The sequence below is a fragment of the Lynx canadensis genome, chromosome A3 (genome assembly GCF_007474595.2).
Source record: "Lynx canadensis isolate LIC74 chromosome A3, mLynCan4.pri.v2, whole genome shotgun sequence".
In the NCBI taxonomy this organism is placed as follows: Eukaryota; Metazoa; Chordata; class Mammalia; order Carnivora; family Felidae; genus Lynx; species Lynx canadensis.
In genome coordinates, this window is record NC_044305.1 from 45980639 (window position 1) to 46008404 (window position 27766).

Genomic DNA, 27766 nt, shown 5'->3' on the forward strand with positions numbered 1-27766 from the left:
TCTTTTTGTGACAGTACCATATTGTTTTGATTACTATCACTTTGTAAGTATATCTTGAAATCTGGGATTGTGATACCTGAAGCTTTCTTAGTCTATCTCAAAATTGCTTTGGCTATTTGGGATCTTCTGTGATTCCTATCTAGCTCTGTAAAAAATGTTGGCATTTTGACAGGGATTGCATTAAATCTGTAGATTGCTTTGGATGGTGTGGACATTTTAACATTATTGGCATACTCCTCTCAAGTTCTACAAACATTTATGATAACTATTTTAAAATCTTTTCTGTTAAATATGACATGTGGACACTTTCACAGGCAGTTTTTGCTGCCTGCCTTTTTCCTGGTATATGGCTCATACTTGGTCTATTTTTCTACATGCCTAGTAATTTTTTGCTGCAAACAGGACATTTTAGATAATATAGCACTTTCTAGGTACTGGTGCCTCCTCCCTTCCCCATGCCAGGGCTTGTTGTGTGTTCCTTGTTTATTTACTAGCTAGCTTATTGTAGTGAGCTATGTTTCTTTCTCATGGCATTATGCATCTAATATTGCTCCTTGGGGAGGTGCAGTTTGGGGCACGCCCATAACCACCCTGAGCTGACCGTGGTACAGGTAGGGCTCTCTCCCATCTATCTGATCACACCCAACAGTTAAACTTTACTAATTATGGCCCATTACTCTGTCAGTTTCAGCAGTGCCCTGGGTCATAAATTTCTCTACAAACTAATGCAGTCACACTGGATCCTTCCAGGGATTAGTTTTTGAGATTAAAGTGGGTATTTGTCTCAGCCATCTTATTCCCTGGTTCTCTCCTGCAAACTAGCTGGTTTGGGAAATCTAACTAGTGGAGTCTAAAACTCAGTTCTGTAGTTTGGTATTTGACTTCAACAGTGGGAACTTTCAATACAGGGGAATCTAAGGCATAATTCATGATTTTTCTGATGTTGCTGTTAAATGCTATGCAGGCGTAAACAAAAATACATCTACTTAACTATGACTAACAGTAGTGGTTTCTGCCTCACATTTGAGGAGCCAGAAAGCCTTGTAAGGTTGGTATAAAAATTTTTTTGACGGGTTTACGTTAAAGCTTATGGAATGTATTTTTATACAGACTCACTATTTGTGTATTTGTATCATCTTTACTTTTTAAAGTATCTTTATCTTGATTCCTTGGCATTTTTATCAAATATAGGATAATTTATCAACTGCCTGTTTAGAATGTATATACTCCTTTCTCCATGAAGTGGAGGAGGAGTGGGCATCCTGCTAGGCACAACTGCCTAGACTGCCAGCCCTCTGGGTGGGTGTGCCCCTTGTTCCTCCAGGGACCCACTGATCAGCCAGGGTACTGCACTGCCCTTCCTCTCAAGCACCCATCTTACCTGGTCCTTGTGGAGCCTGAGTGTAAGCGAGGGGGTAGTGAAGGGCCTGAGTGAGCCTCCTGGCTGTTACTGCTGCTGGTGCTGATGGATCATCTAGAGGCTATCCCTTGAGCTCCTCTCTGGGCTTGGAGCCCCTTGTGTTCTCCCACTTCTTGGCAAGAGCTCCTCCCTGCATTTTTCAGGCTGTCCACCCTGAACAATACCAATAATTAGTCTGTTTTATACCTTTCTATAAATGGTACTATAGGGGCGCCTGGGTGGCGCAGTCGGTTAAGCGTCCGACTTCAGCCAGGTCACGATCTCGCGGTCTGTGAGTTCGAGCCCCGCGTCGGGCTCTGGGCTGATGGCTCAGAGCCTGGAGCCTGTTTCCGATTCTGTGTCCCCCTCTCTCTCTGCCCCTCGCCCGTTCATGCTCTGTTTCTCTCTGTCCCAAAAATAAATAAACGTTGAAAAAAATTAAAAATAAATAAATAAATAAATAAATAAATGGTACTATATATATATTTTTCTGAAGCTTGGTGTTTTTGGTTTTGTTTTTTGTCTGTTTTTGGCCCAGCAATATACTTGTGACCATCCTGCCCTGTTTTTTGAATCTCACTTGTGTCTGGCATTTAGTATATGGACATCTACATAATCCATTCTGTGGGCTCTTTTTTCCCCCTAATTAAGTTGACCTTTCATTTTTATTTCTTTTTTTTTAATAGTTTTGAGATGTAATTTATATACCATAAAGTTTACCTATTTAAAGTGTACAGTCCAGTGGTTTGGTTTATATACAGAATTGTGTAACAGTCAACATTATCTATTTTAGAACATTTGTATCACTCTCCAAAGAAATGCTGTCCCCATTTGCATTCATTTCCTGTCTCCCTCAACCTTGCCCCACCCTCAGATTGAAACTCCTCTATTTCTGTCTCTATAGATTTATCTATTCTGGATTTTTCATATAAATGGAATCTTCTGTGTCTTTTGTGACTGACTGACTTCCACTTAGCAGAATGTTTTTGAGGTTCATCCATGATGTAGCATGTACATGATGGGCTTTTTTTTTTTAATTTTTTTTTTCAACGTTTATTATTTTTTGTGGGACAGAGAGAGACAGAGCATGAACGGGGGAGGGGCAGAGAGAGAGGGAGACACAGAATTGGAAACAGGCTCCAGGCTCCGAGCCATCAGCCCAGAGCCTGACGTGGGGCTCGAACTCCCGGACCGCGAGATCGTGACCTGGCCGAAGTCGGACGCTTAACCGACTGCGCCACCCAGGCGCCCCCATGATGGGCTTTTAAGTTCATGGTTTTTTGCTATTACAAATGATGTTTTATGTGTGTTACAGAACTTTTTAAAAAATGATTTTATTAACAGTGATTTCCTATGATCTCATTTTTATCATTTGCTGAAACTGTTAGAAAAAAAACAAAGGTAGTATTAATTGCAAAGATACAATTGAGTGCCTCCAGGAGTGAGTAAGATGTAGTGCTTATCTTTTTAAGAACTCACAGTGTAGTTGAGTTAGAATGCCTAATTGTAAAACCATGGAAGTGCTACAAGTGAATAAGCAAAATTCTGAGGAAATACAGAAGGAGGAGCAGTTTTCTGAGAGATCTGTCCAAAGAGTTATAAAGTAAGTGACATTCGATCTCGGTCTAGACCGTGGAAAATTAATAAGGTTTCAGGAACTGGGTGTTGGTATGGAGGCAGAAGGAGAAGCAGTGTGCAGAGGCACTAAGGGATGCATGAGGGTTTTCCAGGAACTTAGAGATAGGGTTGGTCTGAATGGTACTTTGGTAGGACAGAAAGCTAATAAGAGTCCAGGCTCATTGGTCTGTACTTGGGAATCATTGAAAACCTCAGGCAAGATGAAGATGCAGCCACATTCGTACTTTAGAATGAAAACTCTGACCGCTTGTGGGGTTGCCTGGAGATAGGAGAGTCTAAGGGTGAAGCAGTCCATATGAAGGCCATTCAGATCTTTGAGGTGAGTGATGCAGTGACAGCCATGGCAGTGGGGCTGAGAGGAAATGAAGTGGAGAGGCATCTTTTGGGTTAAATTGACAGGACTTTCTGATAATGGGTGGGAAGGGAAAAGAATTCTAAGATGACTCCCAGGGTTTCTCACTTGGACACTTGAATGATTTGAGAGTTTGATAGCTGTCCACTTTCCACAGACAAAATATCCGCTTCAATTTGCTTTAAGGAGTAAAATAACATCTTACAATGTAAAGATGACTTAAAGTGTTTTGTTTCCAATTCAGAGGTGAAACATGGGTTCATACTGAGCCTGGGATGTGTTAATTTTAGACTTGAACAATCAAACTACTATTATCACTTCCTCATAGCCAAAAGAATGCAATGGTGTCAAGATTCCTGTTGATGCCAGTAAACCAAATCCAAATGATGTGGAGTTTGATAATCTCTATTTGGATATGAATGGAATCATCCATCCCTGTACTCATCCTGAAGACAAGTACGTAACCCATTTTTGTCACTGGTACTAAAAGTTACAGAGGAATACTGTATTAAATGACACCGTCTGCTTGTCCTTCTAGGCCAGCCCCGAAAAATGAGGATGAAATGATGGTTGCAATTTTTGAGTACATTGACAGGCTTTTCAATATTGTGAGACCAAGACGACTTCTTTATATGGCAATAGATGGAGTGGTAAGTTCACCTAGAATCCTGTTTTTGTTTTTGCTGGGTTTTGAGTGTGTAGAAGGAAAGTCAGCTAAATAACAGTAAAGGTTGACTGTGGTGAATTTGAGACAGCCTGATCGTTCTGTCAGTGTTTTGTGCCAGATTGTGAGATGCTGGGGATTAGTGGTGACTGCCCTTGCTTTTGAAGGACTTACCACTAACAGGACAGAGATAAATGAGCAAGGTTACTTACTTGTGGGCTTTAGGTACTAGATAACACCTGCAGGGTGCTGAGGGAAGAGGAAATCAGTGCTACTAAGGGAATTAGGAAAGGGGAGTAATTTTTGTCTCCTCCCCTTCCTTCCTTTTCCTTTTCCTTTTCCTTTTCCTTTTCCTTTTCCTTTTCCTTTTCCTTTTCCTTTTCCTTTTTAAATTTATTTTGAGGGAGAGGTAGAGGGAGAGAAAGAGAGAATCCTAAGCAGGTTCCACACTTGGTGCAGAACCCAAATCTCACAGCCATGAGATCATGACATGAGCTGAAATCAAGAGTCTGATGCTTAACCGACTGAGCCACCCAGGTGCTCCACTTTTGTCCCATTTCTTGAAGCATAAAGAATAACAGGTGGGGAGGGGAGTGGAATTGCTGGAATAGATGGGAAGAAAGAAGGCCTTCCAGATTTCTCAAAGCCATGCCTTTAATCACACTGACAAATTTGGGAAATCATAGGTGTTTTAGATCAGAAAGGGAAATAGAGCAATGACTTGAGAAGGCCTTCAGGAATTTGGGTTTTATCTTATAGGCAGTGAGCAGTCATCAGAATGCTTTAAGAGGGCAGTAACTTACTTACTGACCTAGGATGATAAACCAGCTAGCTTAGCTTCTAAATGACCAGCACATTATATATCAGAGTTCAAGGAAAATTAAAGTAAATTATAACCCTACAATTTATTTAGCTTTATACAAATAGACTCTCTTTCTTTTAGATTTAGTAATCCTAGTAGATAATAGAATGATTTTGAAAATCTAGAAAACTTGGGGTACAAGAAGATGAACTTTTCTGTAAGGTTCTTTTTATTCAATGAAAAATCTTAGCTACTTGATAACTTATTAAGTTTCTGTTAAAGTGCAATAAAGAATAGAGGAGATAAGAATATCTTATTTGGAGCATATTCTGACTCACATTGGTGACATTTCTTGAAGAAAATCTGTCAGTTTACATCCAGTGTATCCTTAACTGCTAGGTCAAGTATAAACTATGTGCATATCTGTATGAGTGTCTGTATGTCTGTCTGCATGTTTGTTCACTTGTGTCTATAACATGGGTTTGTTTAAATATAAATGTAGATCAAAGAACTCGGTACTTACATTAGATTAGGTGTAGGAACGGAACTATTTAAAGAGAATTTAATAGTTTTAATACAAAATAGAACTATTTTGTAGGAAAGGGAACTATTTAAAGAGAATTTAAAATAATTTATTTTATGTAGACAGGATACTCAAGAGTTCTTCCAACCCCAAAACGAAGTTCAGGAATTTAAAAACTTTAGAGTCCAGTTCACTTCATTCAAACTTACACAGTGATTTTAAATTACATTTGGTAAGAGTGATTTAAAAGTATTTCCTGTTAAAACCTTGTTCCCTCTCTACCTGCTTTGTAGAGACGGAGTGGTAATCATTCCTACCTTATTGTGGGAAATACAAAATAGAAGTGCCTTGGAGCACCTGGGTGGCTCAGTCAGTTACATGTCCGACTTCGGCTCAGGTCATGATCTCGCGGTCCGTGAGTTCGAACCCCTCGTCGGGCTCTGTGCTGACAGCTCAGAGCCTGGAGCCTGTTTCAGATTCTGTGTCTCCCTCTCTCTCTGACCCTCCCCTGTTCGTGCTATGTCTCTCTCTGTCTCAAAAATAAATAAACGTTAAAAAAAAAAATTAAAAAAAAATGGAAGTGCCTTGAGGTCCTACAGATTAAGAAGTAGTTTTCTGTTGCTTTCATGGGGCATGGTGAATCCCATGTGGAGACCATCCTTCCTTTTAGGCAGGCATGGATGTAAGGTCTTCCCAGTCCTGTATGTACTAGTAACTACTCATCACATGCTGGCTGGGTCTTTGAATAAAGTGAGCTGCTGTTCTTGGGTGCCTTGAAGGACTATAACCGAGTGGAAGTGGCATTGGGTTGTGGGCTCTGCAGTATTAAGTGGCTTCTTAGAATGTTTGTCTGTTTGACATGTCACTCACCTGACTGAGGTCAGCTTTTAGGATCTTGGTCCAAAATTTAAGTTCTTAGGAGTTATCTGTCATGAAAGGATAATGTATATTACTTTTCCATTTTAGTATACTATTTTTATAAGGACAACTGATTGAAAATAATGTACAGATTTAGTTGGACATATTTCAAATAGCATCAAGGGACTATGAAATAATGTTTTCAGGCACCGCGTGCTAAAATGAACCAGCAGCGTTCCAGGAGGTTCAGAGCATCAAAAGAAGGAATGGAAGCAGCAGTGGAGAAGCAGCGAGTCAGGGAAGAAATACTGTCAAAAGGTAAAGAATATGCATCTCGAAGTTGGATTTCTTATGAAATATATATAGAATGGGGAGGGTGTGTGAATTTTCCCTCGGAACAGGAATGATTTTAATTTAATTAGGATCCAGAATATCCACGGAAGATTTATGTTCACTGTCAAAAATAGTTAGTGGACTCCGTCACTCCCACTAACAAACTTTTCTTTTCCAAACTCTGTAGTAAAAGGGAAACTTGGGAATAAAAAGGAAGGAATTCTGGTAGGGAAAGGAGATGGTCAATCCCTTTCAAGGTGAGCACAGCTCTTCAGCTAACTTTTATGTATCTGTAGAGGAGAGATACATTAAGAGTGCTTCTTATTTGTTTTTTCTATGCGGGCTGGTAGAAAGCTACAGTTTTGTATACATTTTCCTCAAATCAGTCTTGGTAGCTTGCTTATTGCTTCTTTTTGGAACTCAGAGGTCTGTGAGAGGAGGCCCAGGATGATGTGATCCATATTTACAGGCTTTCACACTTCAGTATAGGTGGATGCAACAGGCATTGAGGCAGTGAAGTACCCAGGGTTCCCTTGATTTGGGGGAGGTTTGGGGGGTGATTTTTGTAGTTCCTCTAGAGCCTTGGAATTCCTAGTGGGTACATAAGGGAGAGAAGTGGGTACTAATGGGTAGAAGTTGCCACAGTCTTGGAGGGGAGGAAGGTCAGGGAGTCCTGATACTTAGTGGGACTGGTTCTCTACTGAGACACTTACCTGTGAGTTGGGTGTGGCTTTAGCAGGATGATTTGTTTGGTGTTTTGTTAGGTAAGGCAATCTGATAGACCAAGAAAGCTATGATTCATTGGGTGAGGATAGTGTACTTTGCCAGTGAAAAAGGATACGCTAGTATGGTCAGCTCAGGCCTGCAATTATGATACATTTTCTGTTTGAATTTGCTAGACGTGTGCAGCTGCATAGTAACTATAGCTGCAGCTTGTGATTACTATGCTAAAACGTGTTTGTATTTATGAAAGGTAGTCTTTGATTTTAAAGATGTCTTCTTTCTTGAAGATGTTTTGAAATATATTTGTCTTGAAAAAAGTAATACGACAAATAGGACTTTTATATCCCAAGTGATAATTTTATGTCTTATCATATAAAGCTGTATAAACTCAGCACTTTAATTTTGTTTTTCTAAGGTGCCTTTATCTCAGGAATTATAGTCAAAATGAGAACTCCTAACCTGTGTGTGTTTGTGGTGTGTGTGTGTGTGTGTGTGTGTGTTCTGCTGTTGAGGGCATCATGAAGAATACCATAATTTTCATATTTCTATATTATAGTATCTTTTTGTATACCGTATATTGTTTGATGGTCATGTTAAATGTTGTATTCAATTTGAAGGGATGAATCTTACTTTCTTCCCAAAATGGGGAACATTTATTCTTCAGGTGACAACACTTCCCTTTCTTTTGTATTTGAACTGGTTGTTTTTCTTGTTCTGGTTTAATACTGGGTAATTTACCTCACTTTTTATGGGGAGAACAAAACATTGCCTCTTTTTTCTCTAGGTGGCTTCCTTCCTCCAGAAGAAATAAAAGAAAGATTTGACAGCAACTGTATTACACCAGTAAGTAGTCTCATACTTTGCCAGCTATTGCTAACTCTTAAATGGTAGGTTAATTTATTTCCTTCTATCATTTTAGGGAACTGAGTTCATGGACAATCTTGCTAAATGCCTTCGCTATTACATAGCTGATCGTTTAAATAATGACCCTGGGTGGAAAAACTTGACAGTAAGTTTCACATTTTGGTACTTGAGAAAGATAAGAGTGATCATTTTAGGCTGTACTTTCATTTGACTGATACTGTCTTTTTTTTCCCCCCCTGTAAAATGCTGTTGACTGTCAGAGGAAAGAGAAGCTTCCAGGGTTATTAGAGATGGGGTGCCCTGCATGGTCCAGTTTTAGACTGCTGAATTTTCTCTCAATGCCAATTTTGTCCTCTTACCATCACTGTGAAGCTTTAAAATGGGACCTGTGATAGGTAGATAGATAGGTAGGTAGGTAGGTAGGTAGGTAGATAGATAGATAGATAGATAGATAGATAGGTGTGTGTGTGTATATATATATATGCAGGAAAGCAATTTTTAAGTTAAAATTTCTGTTGTTATAAATTGAAAGGCAGCAAGATTAAAGTTATGGGACTGCCTTTAAAGAAGAGCTGTGTTCTCCTAAGTGTTTAAGTAAAATTTAAATGAAGAACTTTTATGTAATTTTTAAGTACAAAGATGGTTTCACTATAAACTAGACATAGTAAATTATATTTAATGGGTATCTATTATTGATTACTCCCAGGGCTTATATACTTTGTGGCTGTATCCTTGGGTAGCAGTGAGAATACTAGAAACTTGTAAGCTGATCAATTCTTCCTTAGCTAAATTTGACCAAAACATTTCATTTTTCTAGTCCATGTAATAAGTTTACCAATGAAACGGTTTTGGTGTTTAACACACACACACATATTATGAAAATTTCCCAGTTAATGACACTATCTTAGTAGAATTATCCCAATTTTAAGGTATTCAATTTTGATTTTTTTGTGCTAGAAAATTGGGGATGAACTGAAAGTGTTAAAAACTTTTTTATAGGTTATTTTATCTGATGCTAGTGCTCCTGGTGAAGGAGAACACAAAATCATGGATTATATTAGACGACAAAGAGGTAAAACTTCCTTATAAATATTTTGTTATATGTTCTATTAAAAAGATAAGCCACTGTATAGAAAATATATTCCTGTGGTATAAAATACATTTATAAAAATATAATACATCTTTCTCCTCCCTCTTTAGCCCAGCCTAACCATGACCCAAACACTCATCATTGCTTATGTGGAGCAGATGGTAAGTTTATTCTTTGGGTTTGATTCTCTTCGATTAAAGCAAAACAAGCTGATGGGTTTGTGTGTAGTAATGGATTATTCATGATTGCCTGGAAATTCTAAAATGCCTTGCTTATTTTATGTTTGAGAAGGAACTGGTATTGTTTAATCTGTGATTAATGTTTATTTATATATTTTTCAATCTTTTGATACTGCTGCACATGCTATTCAAATGGAAGGTTTCCCCAAGTGTTGACTCTTGAATGGTAGTCCACATTCTGTGCCCATGTGTCTGGAGGACAACTTGTTAGCTGAGAACTACTAAGAAGTTTTGGCTTTTTGGCTTTGCCACTTCTATTTATGTGTTTGGGCTTTTCTTTGTGTTGGTGTCTTCTGTCATGGTGGTGTCCTCTATCGTTGTTTGTGGTAGGGTCTTCTCGAAGTGCTTACTGTTCAGTGTTTTGTCATTGTTGATTGATAGCTGATCTCATTATGCTCGGCCTTGCTACACACGAACCCAACTTTACCATCATTAGAGAAGAATTCAAACCAAACAAACCCAAACCATGTGGTCTTTGTAATCAGTTTGGACATGAGATCAAGGACTGTGAAGGTTTGCCAAGAGAAAAGAAGGGAAAGGTAAGAACTTTGAGATGGTAGTTCTGTCATTTAAAATTTTTCTGTTTTATTTTTTGTTGTAATAAAGTCTATGTAACATAAAATATACCATTTTAACCATTTTTAAGTTTACAGTTCAATGGCATTAAGTATATTCAGGTTGCTTCATTTTTAAAATGGATAAAAAAAAGACTTTAAAGAGCACCGACTAGTTGATTCAGTTTTTACGTACTTGCTCTGTTACCCCTCACAGAACTGTGTCTTTCGGAACTCTTTAAAGGAAACACGGTTTGAAAAGCATGCATGCATTCATTCTTTCTACTCTCTCCGTTTTTTCTAACATAGCTTATTATATCTACACGAGTCTTAGGTCTCCTAGTTAATAACGCTTCTTGTACATGATTTGTTTATAGAAGTATTTGTTTCAGATGGTTATTTTTCTTAAAAAGAAGTATAAATCAAATATATTAATCTTGATACTTTTAAGTTACCCCTAGTTCCTACATATTTTGGGTTCACTTGATTATATTCAGTCCCCTTTGAATGGATTTTTTATCTGATTTAAGAATATGGTGCCTCTTTAAAAGACATGCTGAGTGAAAAAAGGAGGTAAAAAATATACTGTATATTCACAGAGGAGGGTCTAGAGGCATATACCTTGAAATACCTTAATATTGGCTGGCTCTAGGTCGGGGTTGATAAGCTACAGCCCTCCAGATTTGACAAATGATCTAAGAATGGTATTTACATTTTTAAAGAGTTGTAAAAAGAAAAACATGAAAGAATATGCAACAGAGACCATATGTGTGTCCTGTAGGCTAAAATGTTTACTATCTGGTCTTTTGCAAAAGCGTTTGCTGATCCCTGGTCTAGGTGTGATTGGGATTATGGATAATTTTTTAAGATGGTTTGGTGAGTTCCATTTTTTTTAATACTTGTAAAATTTCTCTTTAGAGAAAGTCACAATATTTATTGAGTTGGGAAAAATGAGAAGGTTTAGAGTATACTTGTTTAATCTTGATTCACTTTCCTGCAGCATGATGAACTTGCAGATAGTCTTCCTTGTGCAGAAGGAGAATTTATCTTCCTTCGTCTTAATGTTCTTCGTGAGGTATGTAGCAGTAAACACTGGGATCGGTGCTCTGAAGCAGGGTGGCTTTTGATAGCTTTAATGGCAGCATTTCTTTCTCGTTGTAGTATTTGGAAAGAGAGCTCACCATGGCCAGCCTACCATTCACATTTGATGTCGAGAGGAGCATTGATGACTGGGTCTTCATGTGCTTCTTTGTGGGAAATGACTTCCTTCCTCACCTGCCATCATTAGAAATTAGGTATGTGTGTTTGTGTAAGTTTTCACACTAGTGTTTTAGCCGTCTTGCCTTTACAGTGCACACTGGTCCTAATGCGTAATGTTTGTTTCCTGGTGGCAGGGAAGGTGCAATTGACCGTTTGGTTAACATATACAAAAATGTGGTACACAAAACTGGGGTAAGTTCACTCTTGAATAATTTCAAAACAGAAGTATTTGCTTTTATAAGAAGATCATTTTACATGTATTTTATCACTTACAGGGTTACCTTACAGAAAGTGGTTATGTCAATCTGCAAAGAGTACAGATGATCATGTTAGCAGTTGGTGAAGTTGAGGATAGCATTTTTAAAAAGAGAAAAGATGATGAGGTAAAGTGTTTCTATTGCAGTAGCTAAATTGCTCCTGTCTCTAATAGGCTATGATGATCCTGTGATTGTACTTTTAACCTCTTTGAGTGCGTTCTTATATTATTATAGTGTATCAAACACCAACATAATCATGAGTGGTCAGTGCTTTATTTTATAAAGGTTGTGATGCTTGCTGTGTGGAACTATGTATTATACACTGTGTGAGTTGCATTGTAATTTTTTCTCTCTTCATGATCTTAAGATATAAATCTAAACACCTGTCTGATCAGTAGGCTATGAAATGAGGATGCCAACACTCGAAGAATGCTGGGATTGAACTTGTGGCTGCCATGTTTTATAGGAAATATTTATGCCCTGGAAGACAGGTTAAGACCAAGGAACTTTGTACTCTGGTAGTAGAGTGTAGGGAATCAGGGTTGGACTGCATCAGCCAAGGCAGAAGCACTTGGAAGCACTTGGAAATTGATTACATGTGATAGGGTAAATGCTTAGGTGAGAAGTCTGGGTTTCTGGCTCAGGCAGTTGGGAGATTCCTGGTGCCATTCACTGAGATAGCAAGCACTTGGGGTAGAGCAGGTTAGGGTGGGGACAAGATGGAAATTGAATTGATTTTGGAGATACTAAGTTTGAGAGGCCATAGGATACTGGAGAGGAAAAAGTCCATGAAGCAATTAGATGGATTTATGTAAAGCTCAGGGCAGAAGTCTTCTGAAAGGAGATTGGAGAACTATTAGCAGGTGGGGGGTACTTCAAGCTATGGGTGTGAACTTGAAGTCCCTGGGAGCCTGTGTGGAGTGAAAGTGCCTCCAACAGAAACCTTGAGAAACATGGACATTTAAGGAGGGGGAGGGACCAGTTCTAGAGAGAGGGGAGGAAATCCCTAAAGAGAAGAGAAGCCATTTGTGTTGTCTGAGGTGTCCAAGCAAGATGGACAGGCCCCTCACTAAGGAATCTACTCCTGAAATCATTGTTACACTATATGCTAACTAATTTGGATGTAAATTTTAAAAAGTTGAAAATAAAACAAGTTAATTAAAAAAAAAAAAAAAAAAAAAGATGGACAGGCCCCTAGTCTGTGGCCAGGGGTTTGGAGGCCCTCGGAGTCAGTGAGGAGGAAGGGCAGCAGCCTGAAGGCAGAAGGGCTTAGAGGATCGTTGTGGGGGAGGGTTAAGGGGGGCAAGGCAAACAGTGGGTAAAATGAGCAGATAATAGCTTCTTAGAGAATGAAGGAAGTCCTTTCAGATCTTAAGCGAATTCATAGGCCTATTTTGAGCAAATAGCAATATAGTAATATTGCTGTGTTGCTTTGTGACCTCCTGTCAGATTCAAACATGTCATTATATCTGACAATATTTTATTCAACTTTCTTTACTGTAGCTGGTGATCTCTTTCTTAGAACTTTGGGTACCATTTTATGTAGCAAAGTGAGTGGACTGTAAGCATTCCTTCCGAAGCCTTTGGTACTTGGTAATCCACTGTGGTGGCAAGAAATTTTCACATGTAAGGTTCAAATAACAGAACTAACTTTGGGATATCAAATGTCTACCAGAATAGCCATTTTTAATTAAATCATCAACAATTACAGTGGCTCCACTTGACCCACTTCCATTTACGCTTAAGAAAAAAAATGTATGTACTGTGTACTACTTGATATAAAAACTTTTATTAGAACAGCGCTCTTACATGGCTTTAGCAGACTTTGTACTAATAAATATTGGTGATATTTGGCATTAGAGCAGGATTATGGGATTTGATAGATACCAAAATACTTAATATGGTTTCCAACTGGACTAGCAGAGAGGGTATTTTACAGCTTTGGATCTTTTTTGGTGTTCCTTGACATCATACAGTGTTCATCAGCAAGGTTGGTCTTTGGGGGAAATTTATGAACCCTCAGAAATTCAATGTAAAAGTATCCGGGTATATGTTTTTTTCCTGGAAAGTGTGTGGCTTTTGACTGATTTCCAGAGGAGTTCATAGCACAAAATAGATGGTAGAAAAGTGATGCATCAATATTTGTTACTAAAATTGAGCAGTTGAAGGTGATGCTTTTTATTTTATAAGCTTTTATGTTTGTCTTATCTCACAAATGCTCATTTATTCAGCAAATATTTATTAAGTATTTATCATGTGCCAGATAGTATTCTGAGTGTCATTGACGTAACAAAAAAAATACAAAAAAGCTGACAAAAATTCCTGATCTTATGGAGCTTACGTTCTTCCAGAAGTGGACAATAAGCACAAAAATTAAGTAAAGTATGTAATATGTTAGTGATGAGTGCCATGAAGAAAATTAAAGCAGGTGAGAAAATATCTGGGAAGGTGGATATGAGGTCATTGCAGTTCTAGAAAAGGTGATTAGAGAAGGCCTCACTGACAGATGACTTTGAAGAAGACCTTAAGAATGTGAAGAAGTAAACTATACAGGTGTTTGTAAGAAGAGCATTTCAAGCCGGGGGGAATAGGCTGTGCAGAGGCTGTAGGGAGTGTACCTAGGATATTGACAGAACAGTAAGGACCCAGTATGTCAAGAGCAGAGGAAACAAGAGGGAAGTGACAGGAGAAGAGATCAGAACAGTGATTCAGGGCCCATTCTGGGAAGATCCTGTAGGTCATTATGAGGACTTAGCTTTCATTCTACATCAGTGGAGGGCTTTGAGTATAGAAGTAACAAGATCTGGCACATGTGAAAGGATTGATCACTCTAGCTGCTGTATTGAGACTATATGGAAGTAGTGAGCCTAGGTAGGAGGCTCTTTTGCAGCAATCCAAGGGAGCCAGCATGGTGGCAGTGGAGATGATAAGAGGTAGTTGAAATTTGAATATGTTTTGATGGTAGAGCCACTGGATTGGCTGATGTTAGGCTGAGAGAAGCAAAGTTATAAAGAATGACTCCAAGGCATTTTTGTCTGAGCAGTTGAAAAATGGTCTGAGTAACTGATAAAGAAGACTAGGAGGTGGTGGAGAGGTCCTGGTTGGAGACTCATCACCATTTAGATGGTGTTTAAAGCCATGAGACCAGATGACTATTCTCATGAGAGTAGAAAAGTCCAAGTATTAGGCACAGAGGAACACTAACAGAGGTTGGGGAGTCAAGGAGCAAAGGCATGCAGCAAGAGTGAAAGAGGAGAACCAGGTGGGTGTAGTGGCTGGGAACCCAAGTGAAGAGCATGATTCAAGATGGAGAGTCATGGTCAGATGTGGACTGAAAACTGACTAGTGAATTTTACAGTCTGTAGCTCATTGGTGCCCTAGATAAGAGACATTTCATTAAAGATGGAGAGGAAATCTTGTTTAAAGAAGTTGGTGCATTTCATATCTTAGGAGGTTTTAAGGTAGTCATTCACCATATATCCAACATTCAGCTTCTCTTTTGACAGAAAATACAAATTAAAGATCTTATTTAAGGATGTTTTACAGTTGGCATTACTGATCTGGAAGAGCAGAGAAGTGCAGCTAGTAAGGTGGCGGTCAGTACAGTAATTCTAGCCCCTGTTTTGGGCTGTCATAGGACCTCAGTTGACATTCCAGTGCCTTGATTCTCACAGAATCTTGGGCATGGGAGGAATGCTGGGGCCAGGGAGGCCTTTGAATGGCCAAACAGTTAGTGGGAAACAAGATCAACCCCAAATCCTGTTTAATTGAAACCGTGACTACATTTTGAAAATGAGCGGAGGGGAAGAATCCATGCAGAGTGGACCCTTTCTTGTGGATTAAATTGGCTCAGAATGAGCAGGGCAGACATCTGAATTTCCTTCCTTTCTTTCATTAGATTGACTTCTTAGAACCTGGTGTGTGGGGCAGGGGGGTGATGTTTGTATAGAGCCCCACTTCTCTCTTTACCCACTCTGTGCCATGCATGCTACAGAATTAGGAACTGTCAAGCCCTTTTTAGGTAACACAAGCTCATTATTAAATTGTCAGTTTGTTTTTAAATGGACATCTTGGTTATTAATTGTATACAGCTAAAACTTAGAATTATTTGTTTTCTTACTTACTTGCATCTTCTCCATATTGACAGCCTATTTGCTCCAGGGTGAAACCAAGAGTCTTTGTCATGACTTGCATTCTTTCCTGAAATGATGTCAAAAGCTTAAGTGAAAAAAATTAAGAGGAACAAATTAAATCTAAACTCCATTTAGAATGATCTGTGTCCGTCAAAGGTTCTGATAAACAGCACTTTGAACATATGGTCCATTGCCTAGTTTAATTATATATGTCTAGGTTTCTGGGGTCTTCCTTTAAAACTTAAATTGTTTCCCAAATCATTCCTGGTAATGTTTAACTCTGACATTTTTGTGTAATTATTTGACAGAATATGTGGATTTTATACTTTTAGGACAGTTTTAGAAGACGACAGAAAGAAAAAAGAAAGAGAATGAAGGTGAGTTTTAATTAATTTCGTAAGATGGGCAATAGCCTAAGTTTACAGTTTGGGAGAAAGATGTTCATTGCAGTTGTTTTATTTCTTCTCTAATAGGAATTGGTTAGGGACATAATGTCTACCCAGCTGCTGTCTTGCCTAGAGAAAGAATGCTGGTGTTTTTTCTAAGCTCTGGAGTCTGAAAGGATGCACTTGATGGGCATGGGGCACTTAGCTATTTGAATTTTTTTGTCATTATCAGGTATTGTTTCTGTAATAAAAGCAGTCAACCCTTTATATCCTCTTAAAAGTTACTGCATTCTGTCTACATCTGTCAGGTTAATCTTCCTGAAACTGTTGTTTCTCTGCTTGGAAATGACCCGTGATTTTTGTAGTTCCCTCAGAACCCACTTCTGTCTCAGTCTGGCATGCAGAATGTACTCTGATCCGGTCTGATTGTAGCTGCCCGGCTTTTCCCTCCTGTCTTCTGAATGTATCACGTCCCACCTGACTCAGAGCATTGCCTGCACTTGCTAGCTCCGAGTGGATTTCTGACTTCACGACTCCCTCACATCTTAGCTTTTCCACCAGGGCCTCTCTTAAGGCCTCCACCCTCATCCAGGATTAGCAGTCCTTTCTCTGAACTCTGCTGCTTTTGCTTGTGATACTTGTTTTCTTACTTCTTGCATAATGCTCTGTAGTTACTTCTTTAGTTCTTATTTTTCTTGCTTCTTTACTAGACTCATGGAGTTTAAGGACTGCCTTTTATTATCATTACTATTATTATTATATTTTTTAAGTTTATTTTTATTTATTTTGAGAGAGAGATAGAGAGCAAGTCGGGGAGAAGCAGAGAGAGAAGGACACAATCCCACAATCTGTGCTGACAGCGTAGAGCCTGATGCGGGGCTTGAACCCATGAACTGTGAGATCATAACCTGAGCTGAGATCGAGAATCAGATGCTTAACCGACCGAGCCACCCAGGCACCCCATTTATTTTTATATTTTATTAGAAGTAAGCAAGTTGGGGACTCTGGAAGGGAGAAAAGTAGAGTTCCTTATTGTTACAGGTATGTTCAAAACCACTAGATTCAGAGGGGCATATTTGATTTCTACCTTATGTATTGCTATTTTCTTTCAGTCAGTACCTGTGTAACAAGTGTGTTGTATCAGTCAGCCACAACTGTCACTAATTACAGCTCTAATTGGAAGTGAAGAGTTAAATTCTAGCTAGGTGAAGGGTAAATAAAAATGGTTTTTCCTAAGTATAGATTAAACTCTTGATTAGTTTTTTTAACCTTAATAGTTCTATTATTTTCATGTGCCTGAAATTGTTTCTTGAATGTGTTTTGAAATTGTCAGGAATCATAGAATAGCTTAGTGAGACATGAGTAGATTCTGTGTATCAGAACAATGTATTATGTACTTTAAAACAGTTATTAAATGTTACAGGATATTGTTTACAGGGTGAGTTACCATCAGATCAAATTGTGCTAACAGTTTGTAAATGCTAACAAATCCAGTTCCTCCTTTAAGTGCTTACAGTGAGAATCCTGTTCCATTGCCTTCTTTTCTTCCTGTCATCTGTGTTGTGATGTAATTTTAATTTCTACATTTGTTTCCACTTATGTTAGAGAGATCAACCAGCTTTCTCTCCTGGTGGAATATTAACCCCACATGCCTTGGGTTCAAGAAATTCACCAGGTTCTCAAGTAGCCAGTAATCCAAGACAAGCAGCCTATGAAATGAGGATGCAGAATAACTCTGTAAGTGACTTACTTTCATGTGGCATTGAAAAGTGGTGACCATCAGAGGTCTCTTGCAGTTGTGTGTGAATTTTGTTACTCAGCCTGGAGTTGTTTTGTAGTTTTCTCAATTTCTTTTGCCTTGAGATATTTTTAACTTTGCTGAATCCATGATTATCAATATGTAAATATCTAAATAACATGAAAGAAAAGAAAATGCATGCAAATATAGATAGCTAAGAGGCTGTAGGGTTTCTGTAATGCAACCAAAGGTACTGGGTGCTAGAAGCTTGAAGGGGACAAGAGAGAAAAATGGTTTTCCCCTTTCTTTCCAGGGATCAGTTATGGACATTTTACAGAATAATCCCAGTCTGTCAAAAATAAGCACTTCTCACTGCCCAAACCCTTACCCTCCAACTCAGGAATGGAATAGATTTGAATATATATTTTAAGGTAGCTCTCGCTATCCAAATTCTGGTTGCTCTGTACTTAGAAACTCAGGAACTGAATGGATTTGCCACCTGCAGTCCTTCCTTGTTTAAACTTGGTGATCCAAACTGAAGAAGCAGATCATCTCAGCCAGCAAGGCTGTACTCTGTCCAGTAGCGTCCTGTTGTTCAGTGGCAACACTGAGCACAGAGCACATGACAGGGCAGCAGCAGGGGTGAGGGAACAGACCACGAATTGAAGGACAGCAAATAATCAAAATGATTGCTTATTTCAGGTTGGTAGGCATAAGAGAGAAAATGTGTACTATAGAGAGAGGAAATATGTTTTGTAAGGCTTGAGATCTAGTGTAAATTTTTGTTATATTCAAGGAAATTGTATAAGTTTTGATATTTAAGTTTCATTATTCTGTTATCCTATTTATGCTCAAATCCTTTATTACAGGGCAGTCCTATTTGTGGAGTCTTTGCCATACTAGGAGACTGATTTATATTCTCGCCAGTTTCCATTTTGAAGTTTTAGAACCTTAGATTTGGAATTTGGGAACTGAGATTTTGCATCTCCTGAGAGAAGCGGCCTGGGTTTCTGTTCTGTTTTTTGTTCTGTTTGATTTTTGTGTTCTTGTCTTATTCCTTTCACCATTAACAGTGGGATATGGAGGGTCAGTGAAGGATTGTGATGAGACACTTGAATAGAACAGAAAAGGCTGATGTCCATCATTTAATAGTGACTGCCTTCTCCACAGAGTGGAACTAAGTGACTTGTATTGTCAGACACCATGTTGATGATACAATGCTTTTTTTCTTAATCCCAGGGAGTATGGCAGAGTTAAACTTGGCCAGCTGTGATTGCTTTGAGAGAGATTCCAGTATCATACTAAAGCTCCACAGGACTAGACCCACCGTTGATTAATAATGTCTGCCATGGGAGTAGGAATAGGGAGATTGGTGATTAGGTTGCTTATTTGATCCTATCTTAATTCCCCTTGACACAGTTATTTCTGTTGGAGTCTTGGCGTAGAGGGTTTTTCATCTAGAATGTTATAAATTTAAGGAAATCACAGGCTGAATTACCAGTTCATTTAAAGGGTGCCTTTTGAGTTACAGAGTTTGTGTTGTTTTTTTTTTTTTAAGCTGTTGGACATGTCCAGTATTGAGTGGTGTCTACTTGATGGTCAACGTTGTTAATGTTTTACTAGCTGGCTTCTGTTTCCTCATAAATCTGTGTTTTTAAGTTTTGCATTCTGAAAAGTATGGTTTGACTATATCTGCAGCCATTTGATAAAATTTGATTGCAAAAAAGTTTTTTAAAAAGGAATTTGAGGGGCGCCTGGGTGGCGCAGTCGGTTAAGCGTCCGACTTCAGCCAGGTCACGATCTCGCGGTCCGTGAGTTCGAGCCCCGCGTTGGGCTCTGGGCTGATGGCTCAGAGCCTGGAGCCTGTTTCCGATTCTGTGTCTCCCTCTCTCTCTGCCCCTCCCCCGTTCATGCTCTGTCTCTCTCTGTCCCAAAAATAAATAAATGTTGAAAAAAAAAATTAAAAAAAAAAATAAAAAGGAATTTGAATAAATTGGTATAAATCTGGTATGTTCAGGAAAGACTATTTTTGTTGGTAGAGAGAGAACAAAAAAAGAGCAGTAGAGATTTGGTATTAAAGAACAAGCTACTTCTTTTTGTTTTCTGTTGCAGTTGTATTTGTTATCTAAAGATAGTTTTCTGTTTGTTTGTTTTTTTTTATCTTGTTTGTCAGTTTGGGAAAGTTTGCTTTTTATCCAACTTCTTTGTACTTAGATGATTGCTATGAATATCATCTCATAATTTAATCCAAATGGATTTAGTGTTGGGTTTGAAAAATAAAAGTGATGACTTCTTGAAAGGTGACCCACCTTACGCCATGTAGGCAGCCTGTGTTGTTGATCTTTCATACGTATTGTTCATATCATTTTCCTTTAATCCTCATAATAACCTCCAAAGAGAACATTATCCCATTTCAGGTTGAGGCTAACAGAGGTAAATTGTCTAAGGCTGTATAAGCTATAAAGGTTGGACTTGGTATTTCAAACTCAGATCTGTCTGACTGAAAATACCCATCTCAGTTTCAAGTACAACCGCACCTTCCTGAATTTATTTTTATAGTTTTGTGTGTTTTTTTTTAACGTATTGGCCATATAGTATCATGAAAAAAATGGAAATTATACATTTTTAAAAGAAAGTTATAAGCTCTGCTTTGTTGTAACTTTTTTTGACCTATGGTGTAAACTGCATTCATAAAGTAATTTAAAAATAATTCAGTTTACTCACAACATCTAATATACTCTGTATAACAGAAGAAAAACCTTATCATTAAAACCTTTTCTGCCACTTGTGTTTTTGGTCATAACATGAAAAACTAAAGTTGCAGGAAATTTTAATTTTTTAATGAAATACTGAAATACTTTAGAGTGTTCACTGTGTTTCCTGAGTTAGTTACAAAGGGAAGATAATACTGAATTTAAAGTGGTATCTAAGTCTTTGAAATACTAAATCTGCATTTTTCTAAGTTACTGATAGATTTTTACTTGTACATTGAATTTTAAAACATTATCAATAATTTTATCACTTACTTGGCAGAGTGTCTTTAAACTGTTGATTTCCTGATGGTTGCGTGAGGTTGAGCACTTACCATTTAACTTCGTTGTCTCCAGCATTGATTATATTGTATATAATTAATTTATGTATTTATATTTTCCCCCTCCCAACTTTGCTATTTGTTTGGTATAAAGTGGTTGTGAATTCATAATGTGAGGAACCACCAAAGAAAAAATAATCAAGCCCTATAATTTTTAAAAATTTATAAGATTAAATTCTTTTTTCTTCTGAAATAATTTTTATTCTGATAATATTCAGATTCCTTTGAGTTTAAGCATAGGAAGCTTGAAACTATATTATTCTTTTTTGAAGAAGTGGCGTAGGCCAAGATCAGTCTTTGTATTTTCTAAATATGTTTACCGTATCTATTTAATAGCTTTAAAAAATGTATTATGAAGCATGATTGTAACAGCAGTTGGATGTAACTTCTTGTGTGACATGAATAATTAAATCCTTTCTGTGTAATGTTATAATTGTTTGCAGAGTCCTTCAGTGTCTCCTAATACAAGTTTCACTTCTGATGGCTCCCCATCTCCGATAGGAGGAATTAAGCGAAAAGCAGAAGACAGTGACAGTGAACCTGAGCCAGAGGATAATGTCAGGTGAAACCATTTTTTGGTAACACTTTGTTATCAAATTGCTGAAATAGATGCTGTCTAATTATGCTATTTAGCTTAGAGCAGCATTGCCTTCAGATGCTTGCCTGTGATCTTTTTATCCACCAGTAATTAATGTGGAGGGTTAGAATAGTCAGTAAATTCCAGTGAGATGTGTAAGCTATAGCTGTTAAACCTAAGTATCTAGATTAGTATGCGTGCAGGTTTTTGTCCTCCAAGCCACTTTTCCCTCTGAGACCAGGCACTAGATCGGCTAGACATGAGGTGTTTAGCTCTGACTATGTGATCTGAATGTTACTGTTTTGAGATTAAATCTTCAGGCTGCTTAACACAGAAAGTTCAGTTACACTTGGATACTTAATATAGTTTGCTTTAATCTCAGTTGGAAAGGTTCTTCCTCAAATGAAATATGCAAAAGAGATAAACATGTATATTTTTTAAAACCACAGACTTGGATCTGTACAATTATATTTCATGACAGGGAAGTTTCCCTTTAGCTGTATACTTGAAATTTGTAATGAGAAATTTTGATTCTTTATCCAGAGATTTGAGATCATTATGTAAGATTAACAGCCTCTCATGTAATTAAATCCGTATTTGAACCCTGTGTTCCAAGTGCAAAAGGCCAACAATCTGAATAATTATAACTAATTAAGAATTTAGCAAAATGATATATTTCAAAGTTAAACAATAGTGGTCCACAACTCATGCTTCTTTTATAGGACGTGGATGGTATGTTTGCATTTATGATGAGAAACTTCTCAAGTGTCATATATGGTTCTGTATTTTCCTAACGTCCTTTGATGTCAGATTCTGAGATCTTTGGTGACTTGTGATTGAACATTTACCTGATCCTCTGTTTCTGCAACTCTGGATTTTCCTCTTAGAGTATGTTTTCTGTTTTATTGTGTAGCCATCTTGATCAATACCAGCTTAATAGTTAACTTGATTTATTAGTACTTTATTGTGTAATCCCAGTGCTGAGAATAGTCAAGGTAGAAATGCTTCTATTAAGAAATGCTTGGGACCCTTAACATGTATTTCATTAATATTTTCTGTAAAACAATTACAGTCTGCATCATAGAGGATATTTCTCCTAAGTGATGTCCTGTGAATCCTTGGGGCAGGTGGGAGGAAATTAAAATTGATGTGGTGTATTCTGGAACATGACTGCAATTTGTAAGATGTGGCACATGGTAGAAAATAGCCCTTAAATGAGAATCATCTTGATGTTCTTGATCTGTCTTGATTTGTTTTTTTAGTGTTCTTTGGCTTCTTTGTGTTCTTCGATAAAATGTTTAAATCTTTCAGAGAATGAAAAATGAGTATTTAAAAATATATATATATACTTTTGAGTGAAAAACGTATAGTTCACATGTATTGTCAATGACAAATGAGAATTTAGTGAATTAGAAGTGAACCTACTTCTAAGTTTTACCAGAACATGCATATATGTGTTTATGTGTCCTTCCCTTAAGCCAACAGCTCTTAGCTGAAAGAAGAATAAGGCCCACGGATGGGGAAAGTAGATATAAACATAATTTTCTGCCTGGTTCCTAGATTATCTTATAAACCATTTTTACCTTTTAAAAAATTACACATGTAACTCTTTTTTTTAAGTAATTTGATTGGCTTCCTTTATTTAGTTTAAATGTATTTTACAAATGGAGGACCTTGAAATATCTTCAGTATTTGAATCTTAAAATGTAGTTTTAGAATTGGTCCACAATCAAAAAACATGTAAAACAGTATTAACATTTGAGCACACAAATACTCAGTATCTACTTTAATAAATAGTTATTCTTTTTCCAAAATGTTGCTTTCTAATGGTCTTACTAGAATCATCATTTGGGTTTTTGATGTTTATCTCTTAAGTTGATAATAAGTCCTGTGTAAGTGGGCTTTTAGAAGTGATTAATTAAATGAAGCTGTGTTAGCATTACTGCTTAACTCATTAACATTTCACCTGGATATTAAATATAAAATGGTTTGGGTGATAAATCGGTGAACAATTACTGAAAGTATTAATTCGACATGAACCGGCTTTGCCTGGATTTTAGGCTATGGGAAGCTGGTTGGAAACAGCGGTACTACAAGAACAAATTTGATGTTGATGCAGCTGATGAGAAATTCCGTCGTAAAGTTGTACAGTCTTACGTTGAGGGGCTCTGCTGGGTTCTTCGATATTATTACCAGGTACAGAGAATATTTTCCTCTAAACCTACCTAATCATTTAAGGAAGATAGTAATTTCTATAATAATGTGTATTATTGAGCTGTGTTATGAAATTAAATCCAGACTCATTTTTTTAAAAGCTTCTTGTTCAGAAATTCATTACCTTAAATAATATTTGTTTGTAAACCCTTTGAAGCTTCTCAAGTGTTAATATATAAACAAAGATAATTTTTGTTTTGCTTATTAAAGATTTCGGCGTCAAGTAGTATGGTTGAGTGTACTTTGTCTTTAACGTGATTAAAGTATAATGGTTTTTTAATTGGAAATTAAAAATAACTAAGTAATTAATAGACAGTCACTAAATGACTGAACAAAGGACAAAGCCTAGAAAATACTAGTAAGAATTTGAAAGACATTTGAATGATACCATTTCCTCCGTGTAATGTAGTGATGTTACATGAAATGCATGATAATTGGAGTAATCTGTATCTGACTTTAAGCTGTTGATAATTGAGATGTCAGAGTGTGAGAGATTAGGTAGACATAGAGGGGATTGTAACACTAGTAGTTAATACCTGGTTTTGTTCTTGGAGAGCAAAACAAGTTAGGTTTGGTGTGATCTGAGAAAAGATGGAGTTTGTCATTAAGTGGAAAGTGTAATTTGGATGCATTAAATTAGGTTGTAAAATACTGCAAATTCATGTTTTACTTTCGTCCTCAAGATTTTAATTCCCTAGGCATAGAATCAAAACATATTAGGAGGACTTTTCTATCAGTAAAACTTACTGTTTTCTTTTTGATAGGTTTACTTAAATATTTTTATAGTAAAGAGAAAGTTGTCACAATGAAAATGTAATAGGGAATTGTAAAATGAAACTTTTGTTGGCAGTTTTACTCAGTCACTGTTTCAGTGATGTGCCTTACCATCTATATGCTATAGGTAAGTGCCAGCTACCACCGCTCTTCATTCTGTTTGGTGATGGCAGCTGTAGAATTGGAAAGAAATACCACCAAGCACATTTTAAGGATAAAAATCTTCACCAAATTTGTTTGTAAATATAAAGTTTGGTGTTAACTACTAATTATTAAAAATGCTTTGCAGTAGTTTGTGGTTTTTTTTTGTTTTTTTGTTTTGTTTTGTTTTTTTTCTGGTGGGGGGTGCCTGGGTACCTCAGTCAGTTAAGTGTCTGACTCTTGATCTAGGCTCAGGTCATGATCTCATGGTTCATGAGATTGAGTCCCTCATCAGGCCCTGTGCTGATAGTGTGGAGCTTGCTTGGGATTCTCTCTTCTCTCCCTGCCCCTCCCCAGCTCGTTTGCATGCACACGTGCTCTCTCTCAAATAAACTTTAAAAAGAAAAAAAGATTTTTATTTTTAGAGAAAGCACAAGGGGGGAAGGGGCCAGAGGGAGGGAGGAGGGGAAAGAAAGAGTGTGTGTGGGGGGGGTAGATCTTAAGTAGGCTCCACACTCAGCATGGAGCCCCATGTGGAGCTCAATCCCAGGACCCTGGGATCATGACCTGAGTCAGAATCAAGTGTCAGATGCTCAACCAACTGAACCACCCACGTACCCCATGCAGTAGTTTCTAAATCAAGGAGCCATTGATATAAAGTAAAAGTTCAGTTAATCAAAACAACTTTTAGGACTTATAGGAAAAAATTAGTATATGGAATGTGCACTGGAAGTCGTGTTTTACAAATAGAATATTATAGGTTAATAATACTCTTAAGTTTTGTTTGCTTTACTGTGTCCATACTGAACATAGGTTTTTGGGTTTGGGTTTTTTTGTTGTTTTTTGTTTTTTTGTTTTTGTTTTGTTTTTTGGTGATGATTCTAGGGCTGTGCTTCCTGGAAATGGTATTATCCATTCCATTATGCACCATTTGCTTCAGACTTTGAAGGAATTGCAGACATGCCATCTGATTTTGAGAAGGGCACTAAACCGGTAAGCCTAGTTATTTAGAGTCATAAAATTAATAGAATTTTGGCTTAGATAAAAATTGTGTATTTTATCTTAAACTTTTTTTCTTTCTTGCAGTTTAAACCACTGGAACAACTTATGGGAGTTTTTCCAGCTGCAAGTGGTAACTTTCTACCTCCATCATGGCGGAAGCTCATGAGTGATCCCGTAAGTGTCTTCGTACTGAGTTCTCTATACTTTTCACCTTTTTATTTTCTACTTTCCTTGGTCATCAGAACCCTTACCCAGCAAATAAAATTAATTTGTGTTGGGGAGAAATTCTTTTTTTTTAATGTGTATTTTTATTTTTGAGAGCAAGCACACGTGAGTGGGGGAGGGACAGAGAGAGAGGGGAACAAAGGATCTGAAGCGGGTTCCATGCTGACTGCAGAGAGCCCAATGTGGGGCTCGAACTCACAAACTGCGAGATCATGACCTGAGCTGCAGTCGGACACTTAAATGACTGAGCCACCCAGAGGCCCCTGGGAGAAATTCTTGTAACAGTTACTTTGTTCTCAGCCTACCTGTAAGTTATTATTTTTATTTATTTCCACCATGTGTAGTGGCTTCCAGAGTTCAGACTGGGCTACCTCAGATCATCTCTGCGCTTGTTTTATGTGCCAGATAGAAAGCAGGGGAGACCCTGGCATGAAGTAGGAATTATTAGAGTCTGTAAACTCTTCATTGACTGTCTTGGGTTCACAGTTGTCAGTTCTAAAATTTTTCTATAATAATGCCTTCCCGCCCCCCATTTTTTAAATAAAATTGTTAATTTTGTTTTCCTACTGGGGTTAATGACTTGATATCTTAATAACAAGAGTTTTTGAAGGAATAAAACCTCATTTTCTCATCGGGCCTGATAACATGAATGAAAGAAATGTCAAATTCTTTATAACTCGTGCATGTGTGACTTTTGTTTTGAATCTTTATTTTTCTCCCTGATACAGGATTCTAGTATAATTGACTTCTACCCTGAAGATTTTGCTATTGATTTGAATGGGAAGAAATATGCATGGCAAGGTAAAATTTAGACGTTATTCCTTTTTGTTAAAATAATTTTCTCTTTTTGGTAAACTGTAAGAAAACATAATTTATGGGATGAAAGAATTTCTGTGAAAGAGAAATATTTTGGGACACCTGGGTGGATTAGTCAGTTAAGCGTCCAACTTTGGCTCAAGTCATGAACTCACTCATGGGTTCGAGTCCCGTATCAGGCTCTGCACTGACAGTTTGAAGCCGGCTTGGGATTCTCTCTGTCTTCCTCTCTGCCCCTCCCCTATTCACGCTTTCTCTGTCTCTCAAAATATTAAAGTTTTTTTAAAAAGATAAATATTTTAGGGCGCCTAGGTGGCTCAGTTGGTTGAGTGTCCGACTTCAGTTCAGGTCATGATCTCATGGTTCATGAGTTCAAGCCCCGTGTCAGCCTCTGTGCTGACAGCTCAGAGTCTGGAGCCTGCTTCAGGTTCTGTGTCTCTGTCTATCTCTACCCATTCCATGCTCATGCTCTGTCTCTGTCTGCCTCTCAAAAATAAAGAAACATAATAAAAAATAATTTAAAAAAGTAAATATTTTAAGAATTACATGTGAAAATTTCATTTTTTTCCATCTGACCTGGGATTATCAGTGATTAGTAGTAATTAGTAACATTCTGATAAACAGTAAATTAGACTGAAAGAGATTAATCATTCTGTCTTTTGTCTCTTTTGTGATTGATTAATGGGACTTGGGACTTGCTCCTAGTCTGTAGCTCATTGGCACCTTGTAAGATTGCTGACAAATAAAAAAACATGGTTGTGTCCTTGTGGAGATTCACTTATACCCCATGGAAATTTGAAGATGAAAAATGTATAAGAAATTTAGTTTTAAATACTTGACAGTAATCATTTCCTGTTTGTTTAGTTAGCTGTTATTTTCTCATTCCTTCTGTTTACAGTTTTTATAAGAATGTCAATTTTAAATTAGTACTACTAAATTTAAGGTACTGTTTACCACTCAGCAAATGTGTGATGATGACTGAATGTAAAACACAATAAAGAATTCTGTCACACAGTAAGTCAACTATTATTTCATGCCAAAGCCCTTTTCAGCAATCATTTTAATCTTTTCTTCCCCCATATATTTTTCTAAGATAATCAATTTGGTAAAGTT

At 37.5% G+C, this 27766-nt stretch overlaps 1 protein-coding gene across 1 annotated transcript in view; it reads left to right on the forward strand.

Moving 5' to 3' along the window:
• XRN2 (5'-3' exoribonuclease 2) overlaps positions 1-27766 on the forward strand; it is an 80622-nt gene that overhangs the window by 12145 nt on the left and 40711 nt on the right. Inside the window, exons 2-20 of the mRNA XM_030310206.2 lie at positions 3718-3845; positions 3928-4039; positions 6443-6554; positions 8077-8135; positions 8212-8301; positions 9156-9228; positions 9357-9407; positions 9867-10024; positions 11040-11114; positions 11201-11334; positions 11434-11491; positions 11575-11682; positions 16022-16066; positions 17681-17812; positions 21348-21466; positions 23542-23677; positions 25496-25603; positions 25697-25786; positions 26566-26638. Coding sequence (XP_030166066.1) covers positions 3718-3845; positions 3928-4039; positions 6443-6554; positions 8077-8135; positions 8212-8301; positions 9156-9228; positions 9357-9407; positions 9867-10024; positions 11040-11114; positions 11201-11334; positions 11434-11491; positions 11575-11682; positions 16022-16066; positions 17681-17812; positions 21348-21466; positions 23542-23677; positions 25496-25603; positions 25697-25786; positions 26566-26638 — 1861 coding nt within the window. The remainder of the gene's footprint in view (positions 1-3717; positions 3846-3927; positions 4040-6442; positions 6555-8076; positions 8136-8211; positions 8302-9155; positions 9229-9356; positions 9408-9866; positions 10025-11039; positions 11115-11200; positions 11335-11433; positions 11492-11574; positions 11683-16021; positions 16067-17680; positions 17813-21347; positions 21467-23541; positions 23678-25495; positions 25604-25696; positions 25787-26565; positions 26639-27766) is intronic.